The sequence below is a fragment of the Mixophyes fleayi genome, chromosome 12 (genome assembly GCF_038048845.1).
Source record: "Mixophyes fleayi isolate aMixFle1 chromosome 12, aMixFle1.hap1, whole genome shotgun sequence".
Taxonomy (NCBI): Eukaryota; Metazoa; Chordata; class Amphibia; order Anura; family Limnodynastidae; genus Mixophyes; species Mixophyes fleayi.
The window spans coordinates 77970944-77995527 of record NC_134413.1 but is presented as its reverse complement, the minus strand read 5'-3'; the positions used below and the strand labels follow the sequence as shown (position 1 = coordinate 77995527).

Below are 24584 nucleotides of genomic sequence, written 5' to 3'. Positions count from 1 at the left end.
ATTAAATGATTAACCTCTTTCAAAACTGAAAAAAGATGTTATTTTACTTTTTCATAAAGCTGCTGTTGCAAAGATTCCAAAAAACATCTCTACATTAATCAATTAGTACCAGCTTTAACGCGTTTCACAAGCACCCAACCGGCTTCCTCAGAAAGTAATAATTGCTGGTCTACTGTTCCTATTTTTTTATATACAACTTGCTCTCTTCTCATTGGTTCATTTTAATCTATTTAGTAGAAGTCAATTTGAACAAGAATACAATTATGTAATACATTTAAAATGCACTAAAAATAGATTAAAAATAGAAATAATAGTAATTGCATCCGCTTTCTTCGGTCTTCTTAACCGTATAATTAACAAGTACCAAAAGAAAGAAATAAACAGTATTCATTTAAATAAGTCTAATTTAAGTTAAAACTATACAAGTGGAAAGGCTACTTTTTAAACAGTAGAAACAATAGAACAATATATTAAAATACTGAACATACACTTACCTGGATAAAAGTGAAAGTTGTTTCATTATTTCTCTCTTGCTCTTTCTTGTTTTCTTCCTTTTGCACACTGTGCTCTCTCTTGCGTTTATCTCTTCTGTTTTCTGTATATTCCTGGGTTCACGGACGGGCTTCCCAATTATTGGGAGGGGACGCGGGAGCCTATTTGAAATTAATGCGTAGAATCCCAGGGGCAAGCGCAGGATTTGTAGAGGGGGTTTCCACACCACGCCACCAGTGGGCGTGACCAGCATGCATGGGGCGTGGCTATAATATTAGACAGTGCTTGGCTGCTCTCCAACTCTTCCTATCCCCATAATATACATGGGCAATGCTGCGTGCACTACTGTTAGGTGCACGCAGCTCTCCCTTTTTCAAGCAGAGCCGTGTGAAGCGGGGGCAGGGTCCAGCCACCTCAATTATACAATGCCCCAGGCTTAGAGGGGGGTTTCCAGGCACTAGGAACCCCCCCCCCTCGGTTTTCCTATGAATACGTCTAACTAAAGGGAGCCATTTACTAACAAAGGTGGAGTGACCCTGGTCCACCAGTTCTCTTCGGCCAATAATTTCTCTTGCCTGAATCACTAAAGTGATTGATATGAGAAAGCAAATACAACAACAGAGGTGGGAGTGAAGGCATGGCCGACTCCATTGGTTACCCATCCAGACGGCTGGCAGGTAACAGCTGTATCGCTCACGATATTGGTCCTACAGTACCCACGTTGGCTGTACGTGCCCTGTAGGACCAATACTGTAGGACATATCCTGGTCCCATCAAGACATCATATTCCACCACTGAACCATCGGGAGCCGTCCCAAAACGTTCAGTGAGGGTCTGGCCCTCACGTTAAAATAAAACCCATTCTGTTACATACATCCATACCCATTTGCGTTCCCACTTATATACTGTGGGTTTTGTCAGCTACCACAATGTGTACGAAACATGTACACCTAATTATACCTGTACAAACGTAAGGTGGTCAACTAACGTAAGCTGGTCAACTAACATCCTGGTGACATTTAGGAAACATGGTGGACAGCTAGCTCTAGAAACGCAGATTATGAAACCCAAACCAATCAATCATCTTATATTACAAATTGAAAGCAAATGCCTACTATGTTACTATGGGTTACATCACATTTTTTATTTTAAACGGCCACCCGTAAAACACTAAAGGGTCATGTATGAAAACTGATGCGCAGGTAACCGTACACAAATGTGCCGTTCCATAGGAACCAATCAGATTCTAGCTGCAAGTCTCCTAGTGCAAAATAACACAGCTTTTATTGGTTGCTTCGAGTTACAGCATCTTTTCTCTGCACCAGTTTCTATATATCCCTCTATGAATGATACAAACTATTGGGATGTGTCTCCACCACCCCCAGAAGGCTATTTTCTGCAGTGTACTGTAAAGTATTGACTGTAATAACAAACCAGGGTTTCAGGGCTTCAAGCATACCGAGTCCACTTTGTTTTCACTCGACGAGGCGGATATACTACTATCCCCCCCCCTCCTGTACAGCACAGTGTCTAGTTACCAGTCATGCAACTGATGTCCTTTCAAGATGGGCGACATTCGTAACGGGTGACATCAGCCTGACACATGTTGACGAGATTAGACCTCCTGTCATGCAATACACCATATATTAATCTTGTTTATTTCCACCATCCACACCTGTTCCGCTCATGTCATATTCCACTGAGTTGGCAGGACGAGCCGGCTAATACCAACCCTGTCTCTGCTTACTAAGCAACGCTAGCCCAGCGTCGTGACATTAAACCAGCAACTCAGCCCTTAAGGCGTACCTATCTGCAAAGCAGGCAGCCATTTTGTTATGGTATGTACCAATATTCACGCAAATACATTCTATTAATTCAACAGGAACTGCTGGCTCGTTGCTAATACCACCTCGTGCCTCACTGATGCCAGCGGTCCCCAGCAACTAGGCTACTTTCTCGTGAAGATCAGTTTACCTCACAAAATGGCTGCTTTGCTCCTCAGCGATGTTAGAAGTTGGTTCTCATGATCGTTACATAAATGTACCATGTTTAATAACCAACTTTCCATGGAAAATGTTTGATAATTCAGTCGTTTATCTTTTTATTAATCATTACCATTGTACTTTTTCGATGGTTAGCTTTGCAAAATGGCTGCCTTCTGTCTCGCTGATGTCATTAGTTCCTAGTGAATCGATAGGCTGCTTACTCAGGAGTATTGCTTCGGTTTATAAAATGGCCCTAGCCTTAGCGGCGTCACTTTTTTTTGGTGGGTTGTATTCTCCTGTATTGGTTTAGTCGCTGCCTCCGCGGGGTGTTTAGGCGATAGTTCCACATTAACATGGAACCTTTAGCCCCTCCAAACAGGCCGTCGTTAGTGAGCTCTTTCCTTATTACGACCCATAACAGCCAGTGCATTTACCGACATTATCTAAACAACAGGCAAAAGCAATCTACGTCAAAGGATCTTTTATTCTCTCTCTCTGTTTTTTTTTTATGTTAGATGCAGAATGTGTAATTTACAAGGCGCACTTAGAAATCGTTATACACAAAGATTTATTCATGCGAGTTCGTGCTGTACCCATATTGGTGTCCTCTGAATGCATTTCTAAAACCCTTTTCAGATGTCTTTAAAAAATTGAGATGGAAGATTTTGTTATATGTGATTATTTGTACACAAATGAAAGAAGTTGGGAGCTACATTAACTCACGTGTAGCACAAATAGCACATATGACAAAAGTGATTTTCCTACTAGATTGTAAACTCTTTCGAGTAGGGCCCTCCCTACTATTTTTTTCTTGTCTGCCTTGTATGTCCCTGTTTTATATATTCCCCTGTTTTCCCCACTGTACAGTGCTGTTTGTTGCCATTGTATTGAACATTTTATTAAATACTTGCAGACCTTAAACCCTCATGGGTATGTAAACTCGACCTTCCAAACTCGGCTTCCATTGGATCATTTACTTAGAGCCATGTATGGAAGAAGCTTCCTGTATATTTACATATACTAATTGACAGACCCTCCTCTACCAGTGATGGGCAATACTTCAGGGGCCCCAGGGAAGTCCTTCTACTCTTCAAAAGGGCCACACGTTACCCACCCTAACACAGTTGAGGAAGGAGCAGGTTGGAAGGGGTTAAATCGGAGACTAATGAGTAGAAACAAGTGGAGGTGTTGCCCATAGCAACCAGTCAGATTCTAGCTCTCATGTTCTAGAATGCCCTAGACAATGGATATAGAGAATCTGATCGGTTGCTATGGGCAACACATCCACTTTTTACTGTTTAGAAGCATTAGTAAATATATCCCTACTGCCCCAAAGAACTAGACCCAAATCGAAAGACAGCCTCTCCAGAACGTCAATATAAATAGGTTTGCGCTGGACATTTTACATTTTACAATTTTTTTGCTTTATTTCCAAGCTAGACCATCCTCCCCTGCTTGATTTTTCCACATTCCACCGGCCTCTCGTTCATCGAAATTAACTGAATCTATTGACTTTGCCTTGAAAATCAATCTCATTTTCGGTCCTTGGCCTGCCGTTGCCTGGTATTAAAGCTCCACTTAAGTTTTCTTTCATTGTTGTCCAGCGCGGAGGGGAGACGGTTCCCAGAAGACAACCCATCTACTGAACCTGCCAATATCGTCCTCATTTGCTTTTCCTTTCATGAATATATTCACACCTCCACAGAAACAACTGTTCCGTATTCATGCAGTTTGACGGAGACGATGATTGAAACGCTGAGAGAATTAGATTGTGGAAGTTGGCAGCAGGACACGGGCGCTGGGGGATATCAAGTCGATTATAATTCTTATGGTTTACGAAGACGTTGACTTATCAACTGGTCATATGCTTATCTCATCCTTTCTCTACATTGTTCTTATAATTGGCATTTTTAGAGAGATCTGAAAGGAGTTGTAAGCAAAGTGCGTTACTTCTGGTGTGTGATGGGCACCTCTGGTGGTATAATGCGATGGGCACCCATTGCTGGTAATTAGAACTGGTATAATGGATGGACACCACTGCTGGGTTGATAGATTGGGCACGGCAGATATGAAGCGCTAAGAAGCAGTGATGTGTAATCTAATATATATAAGCCTAGTGGCGTGTGTTAGTCTGTGTGTGGAAAAAAAACAAACAAGCTGCAGCGCCACCTGCTGGGCGGAGTTATACACTGACCTACTAAATTCTTAGCATTATCTAATATATAAAATTAAAAGCCTAGCGGCGTGTGTTAGTGTGTGTGTGTGTGTGTGTGGAAAAAACTATTTTCTCAGAAAGGGCTCATCCAATTGACCTGAAATTTGGTATACTGACATTATTTGACAAAAAAAATTAGAATAGTGAAGTCAGTTAACTTCCATCATCCCCCCTTCCCCCCCGTGGGAGGCGTAGTAAAGGCTAAATTTACGAGTTGAGGGCTCAAACTCATTTTCGTGAGGTAATTTTACCTCATGAACACACATGTGTAGCGGCGTGTGTGTGTGTGTGGAAAAAACTATTTTCTCAGAAAGGACTCATCCAATTGACCTGAAATTTGGTATACTGACATTATTTGACAAAAAAATTAGAATAGTGAAGTCAGTTAACTTCCATCATCCCCCCTTCCCCCCGTGGGAGGGGTAGTAAAGGCTAAATTTACGAGTTGAGGGGTCAAACTCATTTTCGTGAGGTAATTTTACCTCATGAACACACATTAAAAAGGGCGCTTGCGTCGGGAACTAACGCTCTTCCCCTGAGGAGGCCTGGGCTAGGCCCAAATGCATGACAAGAACCTTTTTAACACCTTAAGTAGCTTGATTTGACTAGAATGCATGAGTATCATGCACGGGTTAACTTGTTCTATATATGATATGAAACAAAGTTCATATACTCCAATTGTTGTTCACTTGTCTTCAACTACTTTATGTTCCTGTGACCCGATTTCAAAGTGTGGGAAATTGGGTCAATTGGGGAAATTGGGTTCCAATGATCTGATTGACCTATAGTCAATCAGATCATTGGAACCTTCAAAGCAGTGCAGAGTATTTATGGATATGAGGCTGCTATGTGGTCTTGTTGGATGCTGTGATCTGTCTGTTGGTATCATTGTGTAAGTGGGAGCAGGTCTGCATGTGACAGGGGCAGTGACATGATGTGAGGAGGGGAATGGAGGCAGCAGGAAGCCACAGACTGAGAGTTATATAGTGGAAGGAGCAGGGTCCCCAGCAGCACAGAGTATATCAGGAGATGAGTGATGTGTTAGTGAGGACAGGGCTTCATGTGACAGGGGCAGTGACATGATGTGAGGAGGGGAATGGAGGCAGCAGGAAGCCACAGACTGAAAGTTATATAGTGGAAGGAGCAGGGTCCCCCAGCAGCACAGAGTATATCAGGAGACGAGTGATGTGTTATTGAGGACAGGGCTTCATGTGACAGGGGCAGTGACATGATGTGAGGAGGGAAATGGAGGCAGCAGGAAGTCACAGACTGAGAGTTATATAGTGGAAGGAGCAGGATCCCCCAGCAGCACAGATTATATCAGGAGATGAGTGATGTGTTAGTGAGGACAGGGCTGCATGTGACAGGGGCAGTGACATGATGTGAGGAGGCAGCATAAAGACACAGATTGAGAGTTGCATAGTTGGACACGAAAGTCAGCTCTGATTCCCTGTCTGTTTTCAACTCGAATATTGAAGATCTGCTGTCAGCTATTGTGGAACTACATGTCCCAGCATTCACTTGGAGCTACCGACTGGGAAGTCAGGCTGATGCTCGTTGAAGTCTAAGAGCCAGCACATCCTTACAGTCAATGGCTGCCAGTGCATGCTGGGACAAGTAGTTCCACAATGTCCCTGTTTGTGTACCATAGGAAAGCAAAAACTTTCTAATAGCAATTATTGTAAGTTATAATGACAGCTTAGTCTTTTTTTTTCATCATTATTCTGTTATACTGTGGGAGGAAACCAAAGCAAACACAGGGAGAGCATACAGACTCCGCACGGCGCTCTGGTCATCAACCAACCGCTTCGCCAGCGTGCCGCCAATCTGTTACTCTAATGTTACACCCCGTCACTCTCACCAGATAAATTAAAGTGCTTTATTAATTTTTCACTTACTTACTTTTTTAATGGGATTGACACACCAACCAGAAACTGATGTTCTAAAAGTGTCCTCCAGGCTTATAGACCCACGCGGGAACACTCCCTTCACATTTAAGCTGGGAGTGTAACAAATCGGTATCATCAAGCTCCATGAGTGCGTATGGATTTTATCTGCTTTTAAGACTGGGAAAAATTGCCCATTATATCCCTCTATCTATCTATCTATCTATCTATCTATCTATCTATCTATAAGTTCATTTCCTCATACACTGCTTTTTCTGTAATTGACAATCGTATTGGTTTAGAATTAGTGCTTATTCTCTAGCACTGGGTATCATCATCATCAGCTATATATATAGCGCCACTAATTCCGCAGCGCTGTACAGAGAACTCACTCAAATCAGTCCCTGCCCCATTGGAGCTTACAGTTTAAATTCCCTAACACACACATACACACACACACACACACAGACTAGGGTCAATTTGTTACCAGTATGTTTTTGGCGTTTGGGAGGAAACCGCAGCACCCGGAGGAAACCCACGCAAACATGGGGAGAACATACAAACTCCTCATTGATAAGGCCATGGTCGGGAATTGAACTCATGACCCCAGTGCTGTGAGGCAGAAGTGCTAACCACTGAGCCACTGTGCTGCCCTGAGGCAGCTGGTGAATCTGTGTAATCCTTTCTACATAACTGCTGGATGAGGATCATATAAGTAGGACATATTTTCTATGTATTTTTCTATACATTCTCTGTGAAACGCAGGGAACCCATTCCGGGAGGCTCTCCCAGGTTCTAAATTCGGGAGTCTCCCGGACATTCCAGGATATATATATATAATTTTCAAACCTGCTGAGAGGGACACGAGTAATAAATATTCATTTCAGTTCAACTTTTTCAAAATATTTGCTATCTCCACAAACTGCTCAACAGTCCCCCTGTCAATTTCTGAGTATTCCACATTACACCTATGCTAGTGCACTCGCAGTAACCACCCAGCCTGAAAAGCAATGTTAGCAGAAAGCTGTTACCAATAATATAAATAATAATGTTTCCTTTCTTTGGGCCACAGGAATCAAGTAAACATAAAATTACCTATTACAATGCAGGCCCCAGAGGACTCTGGGAGATCACATGACATTGGCAGCACCTGGTTGGTCAGATCCTATGTGTCATGGTGGAAGAGGGAGTAGTGTTAGCCTGTCCACTAACATTTCATTTCATTGCCCCAGCCTGAGGCCAAAGGGGATTTAAACACCAATGAGTCTGGAAGAATATATTGCATTTGGCTTACACAGTGTAATTGGTTTAAAACTTGTATTTGGACAATTATGTTTCCAAAAAACTATAATTAAATCACAATAGTTATTCTAACTTGTTATGTAGTTGTAACAGACTGAAAATTTATTTGTAGCATGTTTCTTCTTCTTTTAAGAATATTGATGACGGTTCAGATAAAACAGCTTAAACTGATTATACAAGCTGCAAACTCGCAGCTGATTTTGACTAAGTGGCCAATATTAGAGTGTTCGGCCCTAAACGACCGCAATGCCAGAAAATCCGAAGAAATCAATAGATTATCGGACATGGCGTGAAATGCGCTCTGAATGGGACCTTGTGAAGCTTGTCCATTTCTTGTCCGATTGGGCAGTCCGTGTGTACCGGTAAACTGAGCGATCATCATGCTGTTTGACTGTCATGTCGAGTATCGGGATCGGGCCAATGTTACCTCCTTCCATATCTGGTTTGTGATGTCCTATCCTATGTGTAAAAAAGATGTCCTGAGGTTCTCTCTGCAATACTGTGTGCCTGCAGGAAACAGCCATTCCATAATGGTATGCCTGATTAGGGAGCCCTTTGTATTGGACAAATGTAGCTGAGTGAGACTACCCAGTGTCAGGCAGCTGCTGCACGAGCTAATACAATCTTGTCATGTTTCTTTTGCACTTTCTGACAACCGTGCTTTGGTGGCTACTTCCTGCTGGTTAATGACACTTGGAAATATTCATCCACAGGACAAGTTTGTCTTTGTTTTTTTTATTTCGTTTTTTATTATTTTGTTTACAAATTTTACATTCAACGTCTTTATAAAAATGCAGAGGATGCCAATCGATACACAGGGTCGACAGGTTATTCACTCGGGTGAGCAAGACAGCCTGTGGATTATTACAGGGAATTACGCTTATCATGAGGAGAAAAAGGGGGGGTGCAACTTTGTGAGCAGCCGGAGTCGGGTAACCTGTGTAAAACATGAACATGAACATTTTGCCATAGAAAACAAGCTAAAGTGTGTCCTCGGGCACACTTCCCTTAAGGGAGCGGATTATTTGCAGAGTGCAGCCATCTTTAACCTTAATCCCAGTGTCGGAAACATCAGCATGTTTTGAATAAACATTAGACAATGGGTGCATAATGTTGGCTTAAAGGTTAAATGAAATGACTGGAAAACCGAAGATCTCTGTGGGACAGGGGCCATTTTTTTTTGCATTACAGAATTTGCCAGATGGACTGCTGGGAAAAAATCAAAGCAAAACGCTACTGGTTCTTCATTAATTCATACGTAGACCACCACAAAATGGTTTCCTCCGCTGTGTTTGTAGGCCAAGGGTACAGTTTAAATAAACAATGGAATTGTAGGATGCTCAAGACAAGGATCTCTGGAGTTTGTCACTCATTACAGTTAACTTAAATACCACAATTTATTGTAAAATCAATGAAGAAAGTTATGGATCGCCAAATATTTTACCTTAAGAGTTGAAGTAGTGTTTACTATGGGTCCCTGTATAATATCTCAAAGTGGACAAATTTAGTTTCTCGTGATATCGACTAATAATACTTCTTAAATCCTATACATGTCGGCGTGTTTTCTTGAGGGCCGATCATTTTGTGATAGGGAAATTTAAGCTACAAATGTCATGTTTTTGAGAAAAATGAGCAAATGGCCAATTTTTAGTACCACAATTTTAACAACATTTTGGCAGTTATAACATCAGTATTAATGAATGCTACAATTTTCAAGCCAAAAAGCAGTTTTAAGAAGCCTGCACTGCAATGTTTATTATCAGGGAAACACTGATTCCACTGTTACACTAGAACACTCAAGAATGCTTCAACCGTAGAGCTCTCTAATGTGATAGGGAAACAGTGTTTACCATTGAATGTTATTACCCTGAACACATGTTTTGGTTTTCATTCATTAACGCTTGTGTGGTACCAGCCTTTGATTGCGTGCTTATAAAAGGTGTTCATAACGAGGCTTTTTATAAACTTAGTATAATGCTTCTTACTTTACAGTTATCCTTATTGTATAAAGCAACTTCTGTCGACTTTGTATTTTATCTTATAAAGGACTTTGAACTTGGTATCCATTCTATACATTTTTGTGATCTGCTACCCTAAATCAGATCCTTTTTTTATATCATTTTTGCTTCCATTATTTCAAATGTTACAGGTACAATGGAACACAGTCTTGAAACCCACACATTTTACTTACTTTTTAGAACCTATATTGTTGCAAGACGAAACTTGAACAGTACGTATGGTTTGCAGCTGAATTTGGTTGCCGTCAGCACACATAAGAGTACTGTGTAGACGGGGGCACTAATTTTTTGTGTTTAGTAATAAGGGCATCTGAGAAAAATAAGTAAAACCGCATCACCCAAAGTCCTGAACTTGCCTGTATCAGCCACAGAGAGACGGCCAAATCCCGACATTGTAAAGTGGAGAGTTGCGATGCTCCCCAAGAGAAAAGCACCCTTTGCAAAATAAGAACCACTCAGTGACAAAATAAATACAGACATTGTGTTGCTACAATCGCACTGTTCATAATACTAGATTGAAATAAGGCACACATGTACACAGACTATCCATTGAGCTAACTGGATTCAAAAAGGAACAGAGTCTCCCGGCTTCTTGGCCAAGCACATCTCTTCTGTAGGAACCTCCGGTCTTGGCCAACACCATCCGGTTGCTCATCCAAAGAGGCGACAGGCATGAGCCCCATTAATTTTGAGCACACAGTGCTTATAGCTTGGCTGTTGTACATCACCTTAATCTCCATTGACAGTCAGTCATCGATGATTTAAGAACAGCCTAGACGAGACAGTTTCTGCGATACTGATGCGGTGAGAAATTAATGATGTTGATGTCCATCTTTCTTACCTACACTTAGTCGGATGGGTCATTCTACAGATCAGCTCAGGCGCCAACATCCGACTAATTCTTCATGTTTTTGTTGTTGTGTTTTTAATCTATACATTTTCAGCAACATTAATATAGAAGTGAGTTTCTTGCCCCTACACAGTAGGGTATTTTAACCTCCTTTTATATGGAGTTAGATTGTGAAATATATATATATATCTGTATATATATATATATATATATATATATACATGGATGTATATATAAATTAATTTACATTTGATCTATTCCTCTTGAGGTATCCTTTCACGTTATCCAACCGCGGCCATGAAATCTCGGACTGTCGATTTCACGTCTCTCGTTAGTGGTTTGCTTCGGCTCAGTGATACAGGTAATTGAAGTCGGTTGGATCGATTCTTGTTTGTGATGATTTGTGATGTTACTCCACTGCCCGCCCTCCCAAATCCAGTCCACCAAACAACTGACGGGATACGTTCTTCTGCTACATGGACGTCAACATATGCAGGTCACGTGCTCCAAGTAGAGGATTAAAATATAACTAGGTAGAATACTTTAAAATGAAGAGCAGTCATCTGCCCTCCGACAGAATCCCACGGGCTGTCACCTTAGGACATCAAGGCAGGTCGGAGAGGTGTTGGTGGCATAGTCCAAGTCATCATTTTCCACCACTCTCCAGTCCTTTTACGCAACACTCATGTTTGCTGGAGGTTACTTGACATTAGGTGTTTTTGAAGGACTCTGTTGCAAGGGAGTTTCGGCAACACCAAGGCAAAGTTCACAGCATCAGTTTTCACATTTCTTCAACTGAGTTTAGCATTGTTCTAAGTGTCCTTTGGTTGGTAGAATAGCCAAACCGATGTTTTAATACTTAAATTGATTTGCTTCCTTCACAGGGGAAGATGGGAGAAACACGGGGTTAGATGACACTTCTGGTCTCAACGAGAGGGTCCTTTTCACCATACTTCTCTGCATTGGGGTTTGCTCTGTGTAGCTGTGCTGCCGAGAGAGAAAGACATTGTGGCTATCCATGGGCACCGGGGTGCCCGTTGAATGCATCCTTGTGAGAAGAGGAGCAGGATGTTGCCTGCCACCTTGTCCCAAGCTATGTTGCCTAGAAACCATTGGTCCTCCAGGACCTATGTTCATGAGTTTGTGTCCAGAGGATAGCGAATGTCTCTGAGATGGGTGCCTAGACTGTTGCTCCAAGCAGGATTGAGGAGAAACATCTGGTGGGATGTCAAGTCTCCTGGGCAGACTGTCTCTTGGAAGTGTTGAGGAGCTATAATAAGGTGCACTTTCAGTGTCGGGAATTTGGGGCTGGACTCTGTTCATAAATGACAAAGGTGAATGGGGACTGACAGCTTGTGGGCTAATAGCCATCATACCCGACATTTTTCTTGGCGATCCACCACTTTCTGGAAGGTGTTTTAGAAGCTCATCGAGAGTCGTCAACTCAACCCCTTTCGGAAGATAACACTGTGAATGACGAATCAGAGCCCTTTCAGAATTAGGTATCTTCTTATCATCTGCGTAGCTGGAGAGAGGCTGGTCGTACCCGTGCATGCCGCTGGGAAGGACCACGGTGCTCGGAAACTGAAAGATTTGAGAATTTGACATGGGGAAATGAAACACTGGACTCTTGCCTTGGATCTCTTTGGCATTATTACAGTTCTGATTCCTTTCCCATTGGTTCTTGAAGGCTTTGAGGTTCTTCATGGGCAGTTCTGGTGTGGACTCTGGGGTGGGAAGACCTTGGAGTTCAGGATGTTCTTTCATTCCAGCTTTGGTTGTCTCTGATGGCTGCTCTTTTTCACCGTGCAGTAGAGTGGTGTAGAGCTTCGGAGACGTAGCTTCCATCATTCCCTCTTTGGACTGACTGTCTAATAGTCCATTCATCTTTGCCAGGCTCCTCAAGGAAAGAGGTCTTTGAAGATTGGACTCGGGGTCCTTCCCAATGTGTTTATTTTTTTGAAACATGTGGTTGCAGTAACAAGACACGAAGAGTCCAGAGAAGATGGCTCCTATCACAAAGGCCACGAAGACACATCCGATAAGGAACGTGAAGTGAACCGTTTTAGTTGACTCTTTTCCAGCGGGCTCCTGACGCACACCTTCAGGAAAGAACAGAAAAAAAATATCAGTGAAAATCTATTTCACCAAGAGCTACAACAAAGGCTTATATATTACCATTTATCTGACTGTTCACTGTCAGAACACAATTTATTAATCATTCCCCAAACATTTTTAATGGGGTGCAGTGACTTTTTATAGGCAGTAGGTGGCGGTGTTGCTATCTCTGTCTAAGGTCGGTTTGTTTGCCAGCTAACAACACCTTAAGGCTACTGGAATATACTTAGATTTTTACATTCTAGATGAAACAATGACTTTAGCCTCTTTAGTCAAGTATAAGAGTTCTATTTCCCACTAAGAAGCATTCATACTCATAATTTTGGATGGAAAATGAAAGGGTTGGGACACGGTGGGAAAGAAAGAAAATAGTGAACTATCCTGTAACGAGCAGTGTTGACATATCTTCCACAGATATCCTTCAATTACACAAAGTACTGTATTATAAGCGTGTGCTGTGATGCTCTTTTTACAGCCTGCTGCGAAAGCAATAAAGACTTGGGATCTGTACGTTTTTTTGTTTTCAAGAAGCAGCCAATAATTTATTTTCCCATCTCCCTGGAGTTAAACACTTGTTCCATATTTTCTTGGCAGGAACAAAGGGTTGTTTACCAAGGAAGATTTTTAGCTCAGAATTCTGTTCATTTAAAAAAATAAATATATATTCTCTTTTTTTCCCATAGAGGCTGCGGTGCCAGCTTGTAAGGAAGGCACAAGAGGAGGGAACGGAGAAAACGGAGGCTCCGTTCTCCTTTTCATTTGAACTATAGGGTCTCAGTGAGGCAATGGCACGTGGCGGGGATGTTCAACACATGGGCTCAATAGGGAACCAAACTATTTTAACTATTTCAGCTGTGAGAACCTTATTGCTCATAACTAGATCTTCCATTTTTCAATTAGGTAACCGAAGTTGCTGTTTTATCGAGGGCGTCAATATTCTGTCGCCCGTTATTATAGAACGAAGGGGGTAAAGGGAGATTCGCTCAGTGCAGACGGGATTCATAGGAGTAATAAATTATTTTCTTTGGCTCCTACATATCTAAGAGTATGAAAGCTAAACGAAACGTCACAGGGGCGCCAGAGTGGACAATTTATGCACTAGGAACTAGTGACATGACCGAGGCTTGGGGAACTTTGGCGATGCCACTAGTTCACTCTAAATCGATAAGCTGTCTTACGCTGATGATGTCACGCCTTGTTTTATTCTACCAAAATGGCCACAGTCTCATCAAACGTCCGCCTTCGCTGCGTGTAGGCTCACGCGGTGCCAAAGTTCTGCCCCTGCCTCGTGCCTCGAGTGCGCAAAGCTAAGCAACACTAAAGTCGGTGTAGAAATCTGCAACAAAATTTTTTGTTAAGGAGCGTAAGCTAATAAGCGCTCGAGCCAGTCACTGTAAGCTTTCCTAAGGTCCCTTGGAGTGAGTTGTTTGAAAAGCTGCAATGTTATTTATTGTGTTGTCGTCTGACAATGGTCACAGTCATCGCTGTTCCCCGGCATTTGAATCACAGACACCAAGGAGCCCAGTGCACAGCGCCATTTAATCTGACAGTCCGCGGCAGGCGTTTTGTGATGTTAACTAATGTATCTCGACCGTCATCCCCGGAGGCAGCTTGGCAAGCTCCGAGCCCCCGAGAGCCCCCTCCCCCCGCCACAGACAACTTAATTCAAACCAGCAAAGATTCATTTGAAAACCGTGCGCTGTTTAATGCAATGAAAGGCACCCGCCAATCACGGCCGAGTGCGCGCAGCTGCGGAGAGGTAATGAGCTGCCTGCTTCAAAGACGGGACAGCGGGCAGAGCAATCACATAAGCTAATATAAGACTATTATAATTATACACGCACTCGCCAGTTCTGTCTAATCTTTACACACCGAGAATTTTTTGCTTTTTTTAAAAAGCTTCTCCGTTCTTTGAACAATTTCCTCCCAGGAAAGTGCCGGGAAATTACATTTCCTCTGCATCTAGACGCAAATCAATTATTTTAACCCAGGCAGGCCCGGCAGGTAAGAACGTGGGGGGACAGATAATTATTTCTGAAGTGAAAAATATACGGCCTGTCATTTTTCTGGAGACTGATGCATTTTCCGCGTCCTGGAAACAGGTTGATATCGCCGCACGTACCTCTGGGGCGCTTATAAATAGACTTTCACTATATTTATTTTGCTGTCAGCGGGGAGAACGCGGTTGACGTTAACTTGTATAATTTTTCTATTCTGAGAGCCGGGGAGATTTTGCAGATGTTGCAAAAAAAGGAACAAAAAAAACCTGTAAAACAGAGCAGTCACTGTTCTCCATGCGGAAAGTTTGCTGAGTTTAGCGGATAACTAAGTCATTCGCTAGGATAGACCAGTTTCATATCAAGCACACGTAACACGGTTCACGGACTTGTCTTTAAGTGGGAGGGACACGTACAGTGGAAGGGAAGAACTGGGGACTTGCTAGCCTGTAGCCCCTCTAGATTGTAAGCTCTTGCGGCCAGGGTCCGAGGTAACTATTATCTATTTATGTAAATCGCTTATTTACTTAATTGCTCCCTTGTGCGCATGTGAACATGTTGTAATTGATGTGTTGATAATATAGCTAATTGATTAATTGATAATAATAGACATAACCTTGTCACATACAGAACAATATGTCTGGTTCTGTGAAAACGCTTTTAGTAGTCCCTGTCTTTTTTGTATACTTTACTACATTTTAGGTATGGTTCTCCAAATAATAATTAAAAAAAACCCTTATCTGGAAACTTTAAACCCTAAACATTCTGGATTACGGATCCCACATCTATAAAGCCTGTTGTAGTATACATTGCTGCTAGTAGGGTAGGTTATTCGATTCGCTCAGTGACTTATGAAGTATGGCAGTGCGTGGTGAGCAACTCATTAACGATTGAGTGAAAAGAGCCGTTTTGACATCTGTGTGAAGCAGAAATATGATCTTTAGCTCCTATCTGAAGTAAAGAAGACTAACCAAAACTGTACAGACGTCTCCTGGCAAATATTTAATAAATAATCAGTCAAATTCATAATCTGCCCTTTTGCTGTTGACGCACCCACCGGGATAATAGATATTTAGGAAGTGTGGTCACAAAAGAGGACTTTTTGGGTCTGTTTCTTGTGTTTAAAGTTATTCTGTCACCTACCTACAGTGCAGGCGGCCATTTTGTTCACGTGAATGTAGCCTATCAATTCGCAAGGAGCGAGTGACATCACTGAGGCGTTGGTCCTTAGTAAACCAATAGGCTTCACTCTCTAAAACATTGGCTCAGCCCACAAAATGGCTCCCTCCATAAGAGGCTCTGCAAAATACTGTTTGGGGGGCAAGCTGGAACCTCCCTTTGTTCTGAAGAGCTAGATCGGTGATGGGCAACAGGTGGCCCTCCCAGCTGGCCCCTGCGGCCCCTGGCTCCTTCCTGCTTATTGTCAGATGTGTTCTAGCGTGTAACACTCGTGTAAAATGCCTGCTGATGTCTTATTACAGATAGGTGTTTCTTTCTTTGATTAAATTAATTATTTTAACTTATGACTGAGGCCAAGGGCACCGTGCGGCCCTTTTGAAGGTTAGAGGGCCACCCACCCGGCCCCTGAATTGTATCAGGTCGCCCATCATTGATCTAGATAGTTCAGTAAACCAACAGTTTCCAAATAACTAGCAAAATACCACATCAGTTCGGCAATAGAGAAACCGTGAAATCGGGGATAGTACATTCAGTTTCTGGCAGAGAAAAAGAAACAACTTGTGCTTTTATCATTCATTACTGTGTAATTGGGCTGTGTGATGTCTTCCAGGAACAAGGAGATGAATTACATAAGCAAATTAACGCAACAAACACAATGATCACCATGCGAAGCTCATGCACTTAATCTCTCCGTGGACAAAGTAGCAAAGGCCGGGTGGGAGGAAAAACATGGGTGTGTTCAGAGTGCAGTCCCCCCCCCCGCCCCCCGGTGGGTGTCATCCGGCCCAGGACTAACCTAAAGCATCTAAACTTATTTCAACGACTAAGCGCAGAAGGGACGGATGGTAAAGAAAGAATGCCCCTCTTACCCTGGGTTTTAAGAGTGTGCCAGGCAGAGATTTGGTAGTAACCGTCAGAAGTCACACCTGGTGAGGGGTAGCCAAGGCCGCCTGGGAGAGGCACTGCCCCGAGGGAGGCAATGGTGAAATCGCTGCTGGGCGGGGTTTTCCCTGCATGACCAGCGACAAATAAAACGTTATGAAACACAGGCAAAGGCAACAGCAGGAACAGCGTTAAGATTATTGGGGAGCGGAGCAAGTGGAAAGGAGGGGTGGGTCTGGTACAATGTGACTAATGTAACCCAGTGTAAGAGGAGGCCGCTTCCTAATTCCGTGTCGTGTCGAGGGGCTTGATGGATGCTGGGCCCACTTAAAGGCTTATCATGATAATATAGTCCCTAGAGCCCCGATGTGCTGTAGCCAATAGCAACCAATCAGATATAAGCTTTCATATCACCTGACCTGGCTCCATAAATCCCGACCCACGTACTATTTTTACACGTTATTTGCTCAATTTGCTCCTACGGAAAATCAGTGGTCGCCGCGTTTCTGAACATTTCATTTTCCTTACTGAGAATTGAACAGGAGTCGGGAGAGTTATCATACAATGGGCATGGCGAGTCTGATCACCTGCTGTAAACTGGCTCTGCCACAAGATGGCAGAGCTGCTCCGATGACAGAGTCATGTTGATGTCTGGCTATGTCTCAATGTCACAATATAATTTAAATGAATTGCGGTCTCAGATTGCTAAAAGGAAAGAAAAAAAAAATACATCTGTTTTTACTAGTTAGAAAAATTGCAATCGTGCCTGAACAACGTGTAGGTAAAATGTTTAAAAAAAAAAATTAAATGTCCGTAGTTCATATAAAGGGCAGAGATTTTAAACGGTCAGATCTCAAGATATATTTGTTTTCCTAAAATGACACGTGTAACATGAGTTATTACACAAGTCTAACCTTGCAGTTTTGTAGTAAAAATGTTTTAGGCATTTATATAATCTATCGGCCTAAATACACTGTTTCTAAATGTAGAAAAATGAATTCCACGCTAAAAGAAAACAGTGGATTTAGGACTCTTTTGTTTCAATTTATTTGACAGCAATTCTATTTATTTTAGCTTAACAATGAGCAAAAGAAGAACCTTATAGTTACTGAAAGAGTCTTGTGATTTGGATTATTCTGTAAAACTGCCAATGCTAAATTGTCTCAAACAAAACATCAAAGGTGGTATTAATTATTGTGAAAGTGGTTTAAAACGGGGCAAAAAAATAAACTAAATTCCCTACCACGCAAAAGATATATAGTGAGCCTATCTTATATAATGAGATTATCTTTACTAAAACTAGGGTGAAATTGACATATTTTTAAAATACCTTCTTAAAAACATTTACACGGTAGGTAAAAATGTATTTTTACAACATTAGGGGTTTATAAGCCTGTGGGCTTCGTCCACGAAAACTGATGCTGTGGGCGGAGCCTAAGGGGTAGATTTTTTCAAACCCTGTAAAAAGGAAAAAGCTATCATTTATCTAATACATTCTAGAACATGATAGCTAGAATCTGATTGGTTGCTATGGGCAACATCTCTACTTTTCCGTTTCAGAAGGTTTGATAAATCCACCCGTAAGAGTTTATAACATTTATTTGTTCACAAGTGCTCAGAAACTTGGGTGAGTCAGTAAAATAGTTTCTGCCATGGAATATTCCTTGTGTGGATGTACTCTACGGCTTGATGAGTTTCCAATGATCCGGCTAACGTTCTCTCTATCCAGCCGTGTCTCTCACACATCAGTAAATCTCTCCATCTGACAAACACCTTTCTCTGGAGAGACAAATCCCAGCTTAAAGCCAGTCGTCTTAAAAAGATACGAGATGTGGGCCCCGCTGCTAAATAAATGATATACCGTCCTGGCTAATCCTCTTCACCGTCCAACGTTACACTCTCTCTGTCTTAACAAAACGCGTCTGACGCTGACGGGTGAACAGACTGAAACCGTGATCATTTGTCATCCGGCCCAAGAAACAAAATAATAATAAAAAAAATTGCAACGACCTAATTAAAGTTTAAAAAAAAAGAAAAGAAAAAGAAATTACCCAATTGCTCCATTTGACAAATGCCCGTTCACCTCTCTCGAGCATTAATTTGCACGGACAAGCAGTAATGGGCTGATAATGTTATAATGTTAGTGTCGGTAATGAAGACATGGAAAATGCCACGCTGGCGGCTTACTAAAAGGTTCAGCGCCTCATTAAGTAATTTTTATTTTTCGTTTGGCGAGAATTATACCGGAAAGCAGAGAAAAGACATCTGCCTCTCATGTGGCTGTTAAGGATTCTTAGTCCTGAAAACGTTATGCTCCAAATAACTTCTCCTCATTAGAGACTTCAGAACTTCTGTGAGCTGAAGGTTTCTACCGTTCATACAGACGTGAGAGGGTTAGGGACTGGAACAAGTTAAGCTCCTCAACGTATATATCTTATTATTTGCCAGCTGAAATTAATTGACAAAAAAAAAGTCTATTACAGATATAAAACTAAGTTCTAGTGCATACTTCAAATAAAATGACCTTAGCGCTGAAGCTTATAGAGCAATGAGGAATGCTGAGTGCAATGTGATATCGCCGTAGACGGTCTCTCCGACTGCCTCCTGTGCGCGAGAGCCGCTTACAGACTAATCCTATTGTCTGTCGGACTGTGTGTGTCAAATTGTGTCTTTAGCTGGCAAGGCAGAAGCTTTGAAGGATCACAGGCTGGTCATAATCCCCCCAACCCGTGTGTTTTTCCGAGGCAACGTTTTCACTACCCGGGACCAATTTTGTGGAATTTGACCTCAGAAATTACGATATTTCAGCCCTGGAAAGTCATCCTATGCGAGTACAATGTTTTTTTTCTTAAACTGATATAAGACAATAAAACAACTACGCCAGATTTTTTCCAGGCCTGTCTAGATCGGATTTGGATTGGGAATGCCAGAGCAAGCAGTAGCCAGTGGCCGTGTGCGTTGTGTGTGCAGCCATTGGTCCTCTGTGCTCATTTGCATCTATGTCAACCTAACGCCCAACCTCAAGCCATAGAGCCTGACCACCTTGGCGTGCATTTAAATGATGACCTGTTGGTTTGCTCGCAACTCTACGTAATTCTGAAGAGCGCATAAACGTTGGATTGAGTGTAATAGATCTCCTAAGACATGAAGCTGGGAGCACTGGCGTGGGCGGGAGATGGGGAGGAAAGGGTGGCTTAAGGTACGGAGAATTAAAAGACCAATAACTTACCGTAAGCCGAGTCTCCTTCTCTGTCTGTGCTTCCTGACGCAGTCACAACATCTGCAGAGAAGACAATACAGTAGGTGAGAATGGAGACGGCATTGTAAAAAAATATACTTTATTTTGTAAGAGAGGGTTAATTGTACTGTTAAATTCACTTGCCCTCAGATACCCAGTAAGGAGTTGCTCACTGGTTGCTCCCCTATTTATGTGTACGTCTACCCCACATCTCAAGTGACTGTCTAAAGTACATGTAAACTGCTGATTTAATCCGGCTAAATAAACAAAGTGTAAGAAATAATATCATCTCAAGGGTTCTCAATGTGGCACAAATAAAGTCATAAGATACACTACAGAGACTGATTCAGAGCCTCGTGTTTCTCGGTCCCTAGGCACAATAATAATCTGTATGGCAGAGGTTGTGGTTCTGATACAGCAACGCGTTTCGCAGTATGTCAATAAGCCCAGTGTGATCAGGAGCCAGCTGGGAACAATCCCCCCTCCTTTATGATCCCCTCCACAAGATTGTCCGAGCACATGCACATATCACACTTCTGTCTTCACGCGCGCGGGCCAACCTACAATTTGTCTTTATTTAGAGGATCTTATGACTATTTATAACGTTCCTCTGTTGTTACTTAGAGACTTACAAAGAATGAGATGTTTGTGCCTATGACCTCGACTGATCGAATCCTGTGATCGCCTTCTCTATCTTTCTGGCTCCAGGATACTTGTCCTGGACTCCAATCATGTCAGTGTTAGGATTAGGGTTAATTAGGTTCATGAATTGGATATGGGTTAATATACCTGGCATGCTGAATGGTTATAGATTTATTAGCATGCTGAATCTTGTAGTTCCACAGGCGAGTTCTATCACAATACAACTCTAAAATGATAGAATAAAATGTCGAGTCTGTCTGTTGTCCTTTTTTTTTTTTATCTGCCGTGAGGTTCAGATACCATTAATGCTAACAAAAACAACTGTGAAACGCATTCTATCCGAACGTGTCGAAACGCGGCAGGTACATGTAAAGAGAACAAGCAGCATTACCCAAAAACTCTACCGCAACACAGGCACGAGTACAAACGGGCTTGCTTGCAAAAATGATTGTTTTTTTTTAATGTGCATGGGTTAAAAACCCATAACTCCAACGCAAGTGGTTATATACCCCTAAGGACAGACCAAAAGCAAGATCAGGCTTAGTGGGAAGCAGACAAAACACTCTTGCTCTTTGGCAATGTTAAAAATTAATGCAGTCGTATAAACGTATGAAATACGCTAAGCTATAAGTTGCCGTTTGTCTTGTAAATGTCAGAATTCATCACAAGGCTCTCTCAAGTAAGAGTTTGTTGGTATAGATTTGCTTTATTAATACGGAGTCTTGTAATGTGCCCAGAAGTCTTCTAACGGCAGGAAATATGAGCTGGGAAATCAGACTCGAGCGAGCGCAGCCCGCAAGCTAATAAACAAGACAGCGTCTTCCTAGCTGCTTGGCTGCGGTGTATGAAAGGCCTGTCTGACTGAGAAGACCGGTCACTGGGGCCCCCCTGCCGAGTCCAAATGAATATCTGCAGAACACACATTTTATGAGCCTAAATAAACTTGTATCTGGGAATGTCTGCAGTACGGTCCTTTTATGCCCTGCAAATAATGTAAAAAGTTTTTCTCCGTTCCGACCCCAGTTGTGCGTCAACGAAACTTCCTAACCCTTGTACATTACCATGTAAATCATTTACACAAAGCGCTAGAAGCATCTAATAATGTATATTAATGATGGGTTGTGCAGTGAGATTACTTCCATTAACACACACAGTAACTGCTGTAAAGTATTGATTTAAAGGGGGGTGTACTTTTCCTCTATTCCTATGTAGTCAATCGGTGGGCCACTCCGCCCCCTTCCCTTTTTACCACCTACCATTACCTGTTTTGGGTTCTGCAGACCAGAGAGAGTCAAGAGAAGATTTAGACTTTAGACACTGTGGGTGTGTCCTGTTCGCGTCAGCTGATTGGACAGGAGCCTGGGCCAATCTAATCAGCCGACGCTTACAGTGGACAATCTCTTCTGCCTGCTATCCCCTATATTACTCTCCTGTATTTTACATATTGGTTAGCAGATTATCGGAAGCATCTGGCTTACCTTGGCAGTTCCCCCGGTGCTTGGCTTGCTCAATGTCCTGTTCAAATCCAGCCCTAGAAAGAATAAAACAGTGGATGTAAGAAACCTCAGTATAATCGTGTTAGTTTCATGGTAAGCAAGTGGTGTTTATGAAGAGATCCTCAGAACGGAGGTCGATGACATTAATCACAGTGGAAGCAGCCACTTGGGTTCATCCAATCAATATTTACACTATTTACTTCATTAGGAACTAGTACTATCACGGAGTCGCTACGTCCTAATATGATTGAATATTGGTTCAGAAATGGCTGCCTTCACCGCGTACGAGAGAGAAGTCCGCTTCAAACATTATAATAATACTACAAAACCTTGAAAATTAAACTTATCTTCAAAGCCAGAGCTACATTGTAGCGTCCGGGGACAAAGATTGATCTATGTATATGTCTGTTGCCGGATTATTCATATTTTATCAGGGTTTTTTTTTCTTCTTCCTATTTACTGTTTAATTAGATCTTAGGGGGACGCAGCAGGAAAAGCAGGCGTCTTCATTAACTTTTAATCCAGAATCTGCTAAATGAGATTGGGGAGACTTGTGCACCCCTGGTATATATATGCGTAGGGTAGAGTAAGTTCCATCTCTCACGCTGCATTACCTTATGTCGCCCCGGTAGTTGTCGCAAGTCCCCGATTTTAACCACACGCAGTAAGGGTCTCTCGATGCCAGGCAGCTCCTATGCAGGGGAAGAAGGTGAGTTATAAAGTGTATATTTAGGGTATGGATATAAAGATTGTGCACATAGACATATTATCTTTCTGTCTGTTGCGTTACCAGCTCTATCCTGCCTGCTTTCAAGTCCAGTCACACTGTAAATATGCCCTAGGTTTACCTATTCTTATGTACATCCACTGCCATCTCTAACTCGATGCCCCTGTGGGCACCACGCTGGCAGTCTGCCAGTGATCTATAGCTTGGTCCGGATACATCTGGCGCGTTGTTACCACCCTCCCATTCTTTGTTCTCACGATCTCCCCTGACGCCCCCAGTGATAAGGAGCCTGGAAAATGAAAGCTGCCACCAGACAAGCATGCGGGCACCCCGGGGGCCCATCCCAAATGCTACTGCATGCCCCGTAACGCTTATGACATTGTGGTAGGGATATTCACGCTTGTCGGACGGGCAGGGCCCTTCTTCGGAGCTGTCTCATTGGAGGGTCATGCCGTGAAAGAATGAAGCACTGTGAATTCTAAGCAGCTTTGTTCTGGAAATGCAAACATGTGATGTGACTCTATTAATGAGATTATTACAGATCTGGGCGCGTTTGTTCAGAACAGAAGGGCTGCTTTATTCAACCGGTTCCAAAACTGGCATGGAACAAAAGATACAAGGCAATTGTGGAAATTAATAAAACCCATTAACACAACGCAGTCGACTGTTTATCTTTCTCCCCCCCCAACCTTGACTTCAATCCCTGTCGACCGTACAATGTATTGTTATTCTCTGAATGGTGTAATGTTCCAGTGGCGGATTTAGGAGAAGAATTGGTTTTCAATCATAACCATGTTAGACAAATTAGCCCGAATGTTTGGCTGTAGCCAATCGGATTGTTTAAGGACATGCACCAAAATCCGATTGGTCGATGAGCAACATTGGCACGTGTGCTTCAGAGCACCGGCTTCACGTGACACCATAATGAGTAGACAACAGATCTCACCTGTGAAAATGCTTAGGGCCACAAATAAATGCCCTAGGGGCAAAAATGTGGCCCCAGGGTAGTCTGATGTTGCTATAACGCAACATGAAATCCCAGCGCAGATTACAATCGCCCAATGAGTAATACTGACCGTCTACAGGTCCCATAGGCATCGCACCGGCTAAGCGGAACACGAATGATGCAGCTGGAGAACGCCACAAACAGGGCATGATTCTCGCGGTCCAACTGCAGACCTAGAATTCTCCCATCTTCCATCTTCACTCCACACCTGCATTACACAACACACGTTTTGTTATAGGCGCAGATATAATACAAGAATATATTACATGCATAAAATCAGGTAAGAGATCGCCAGAGCGGCCCGATAGCGGCATAGCACTCACCTGTCGTTGTTGTAGACATTAATCTCTTCCAGGAGAAGAGTTTCCACGGTGGAGTTTTCCGTGGTCCCAGAAAGAACCTTTAATACCTTCCCATCCTCAGATCCCAGGAACAAGACAGTGTAATTCCCGTAGGGCCCGGCAGAGGTGTCTGCAGCTATTTGTGTAAATTTATACCTGGAAAATGACAAAAGGGGGATAAGTTTAAAAGTGAATAATGGACCAGAGATG

At 42.5% G+C, this 24584-nt stretch overlaps 1 protein-coding gene across 2 annotated transcripts in view; it reads right to left on the bottom strand.

Moving 5' to 3' along the window:
• Positions 1 to 8599: 8599 nt before the first annotated feature.
• The window catches only part of SEMA6C (semaphorin 6C), a 117514-nt gene continuing 101529 nt past the window's right edge, over positions 8600 to 24584 (bottom strand). Inside the window, exons 14-20 of one of the 2 annotated variants that reach the window (XM_075192031.1) lie at positions 24357 to 24530; positions 24104 to 24241; positions 22915 to 22992; positions 22283 to 22335; positions 20154 to 20204; positions 16912 to 17052; positions 8600 to 12850 (exon numbers count right to left, since the gene is read on the bottom strand). In XM_075192031.1, coding sequence (XP_075048132.1) covers positions 11601 to 12850; positions 16912 to 17052; positions 20154 to 20204; positions 22283 to 22335; positions 22915 to 22992; positions 24104 to 24241; positions 24357 to 24530 — 1885 coding nt within the window. In that variant the 3' untranslated portion in view covers positions 8600 to 11600. The remainder of the gene's footprint in view (positions 12851 to 16911; positions 17053 to 20153; positions 20205 to 22282; positions 22336 to 22914; positions 22993 to 24103; positions 24242 to 24356; positions 24531 to 24584) is intronic. The other variant, XM_075192032.1, reaches the window with a different exon arrangement.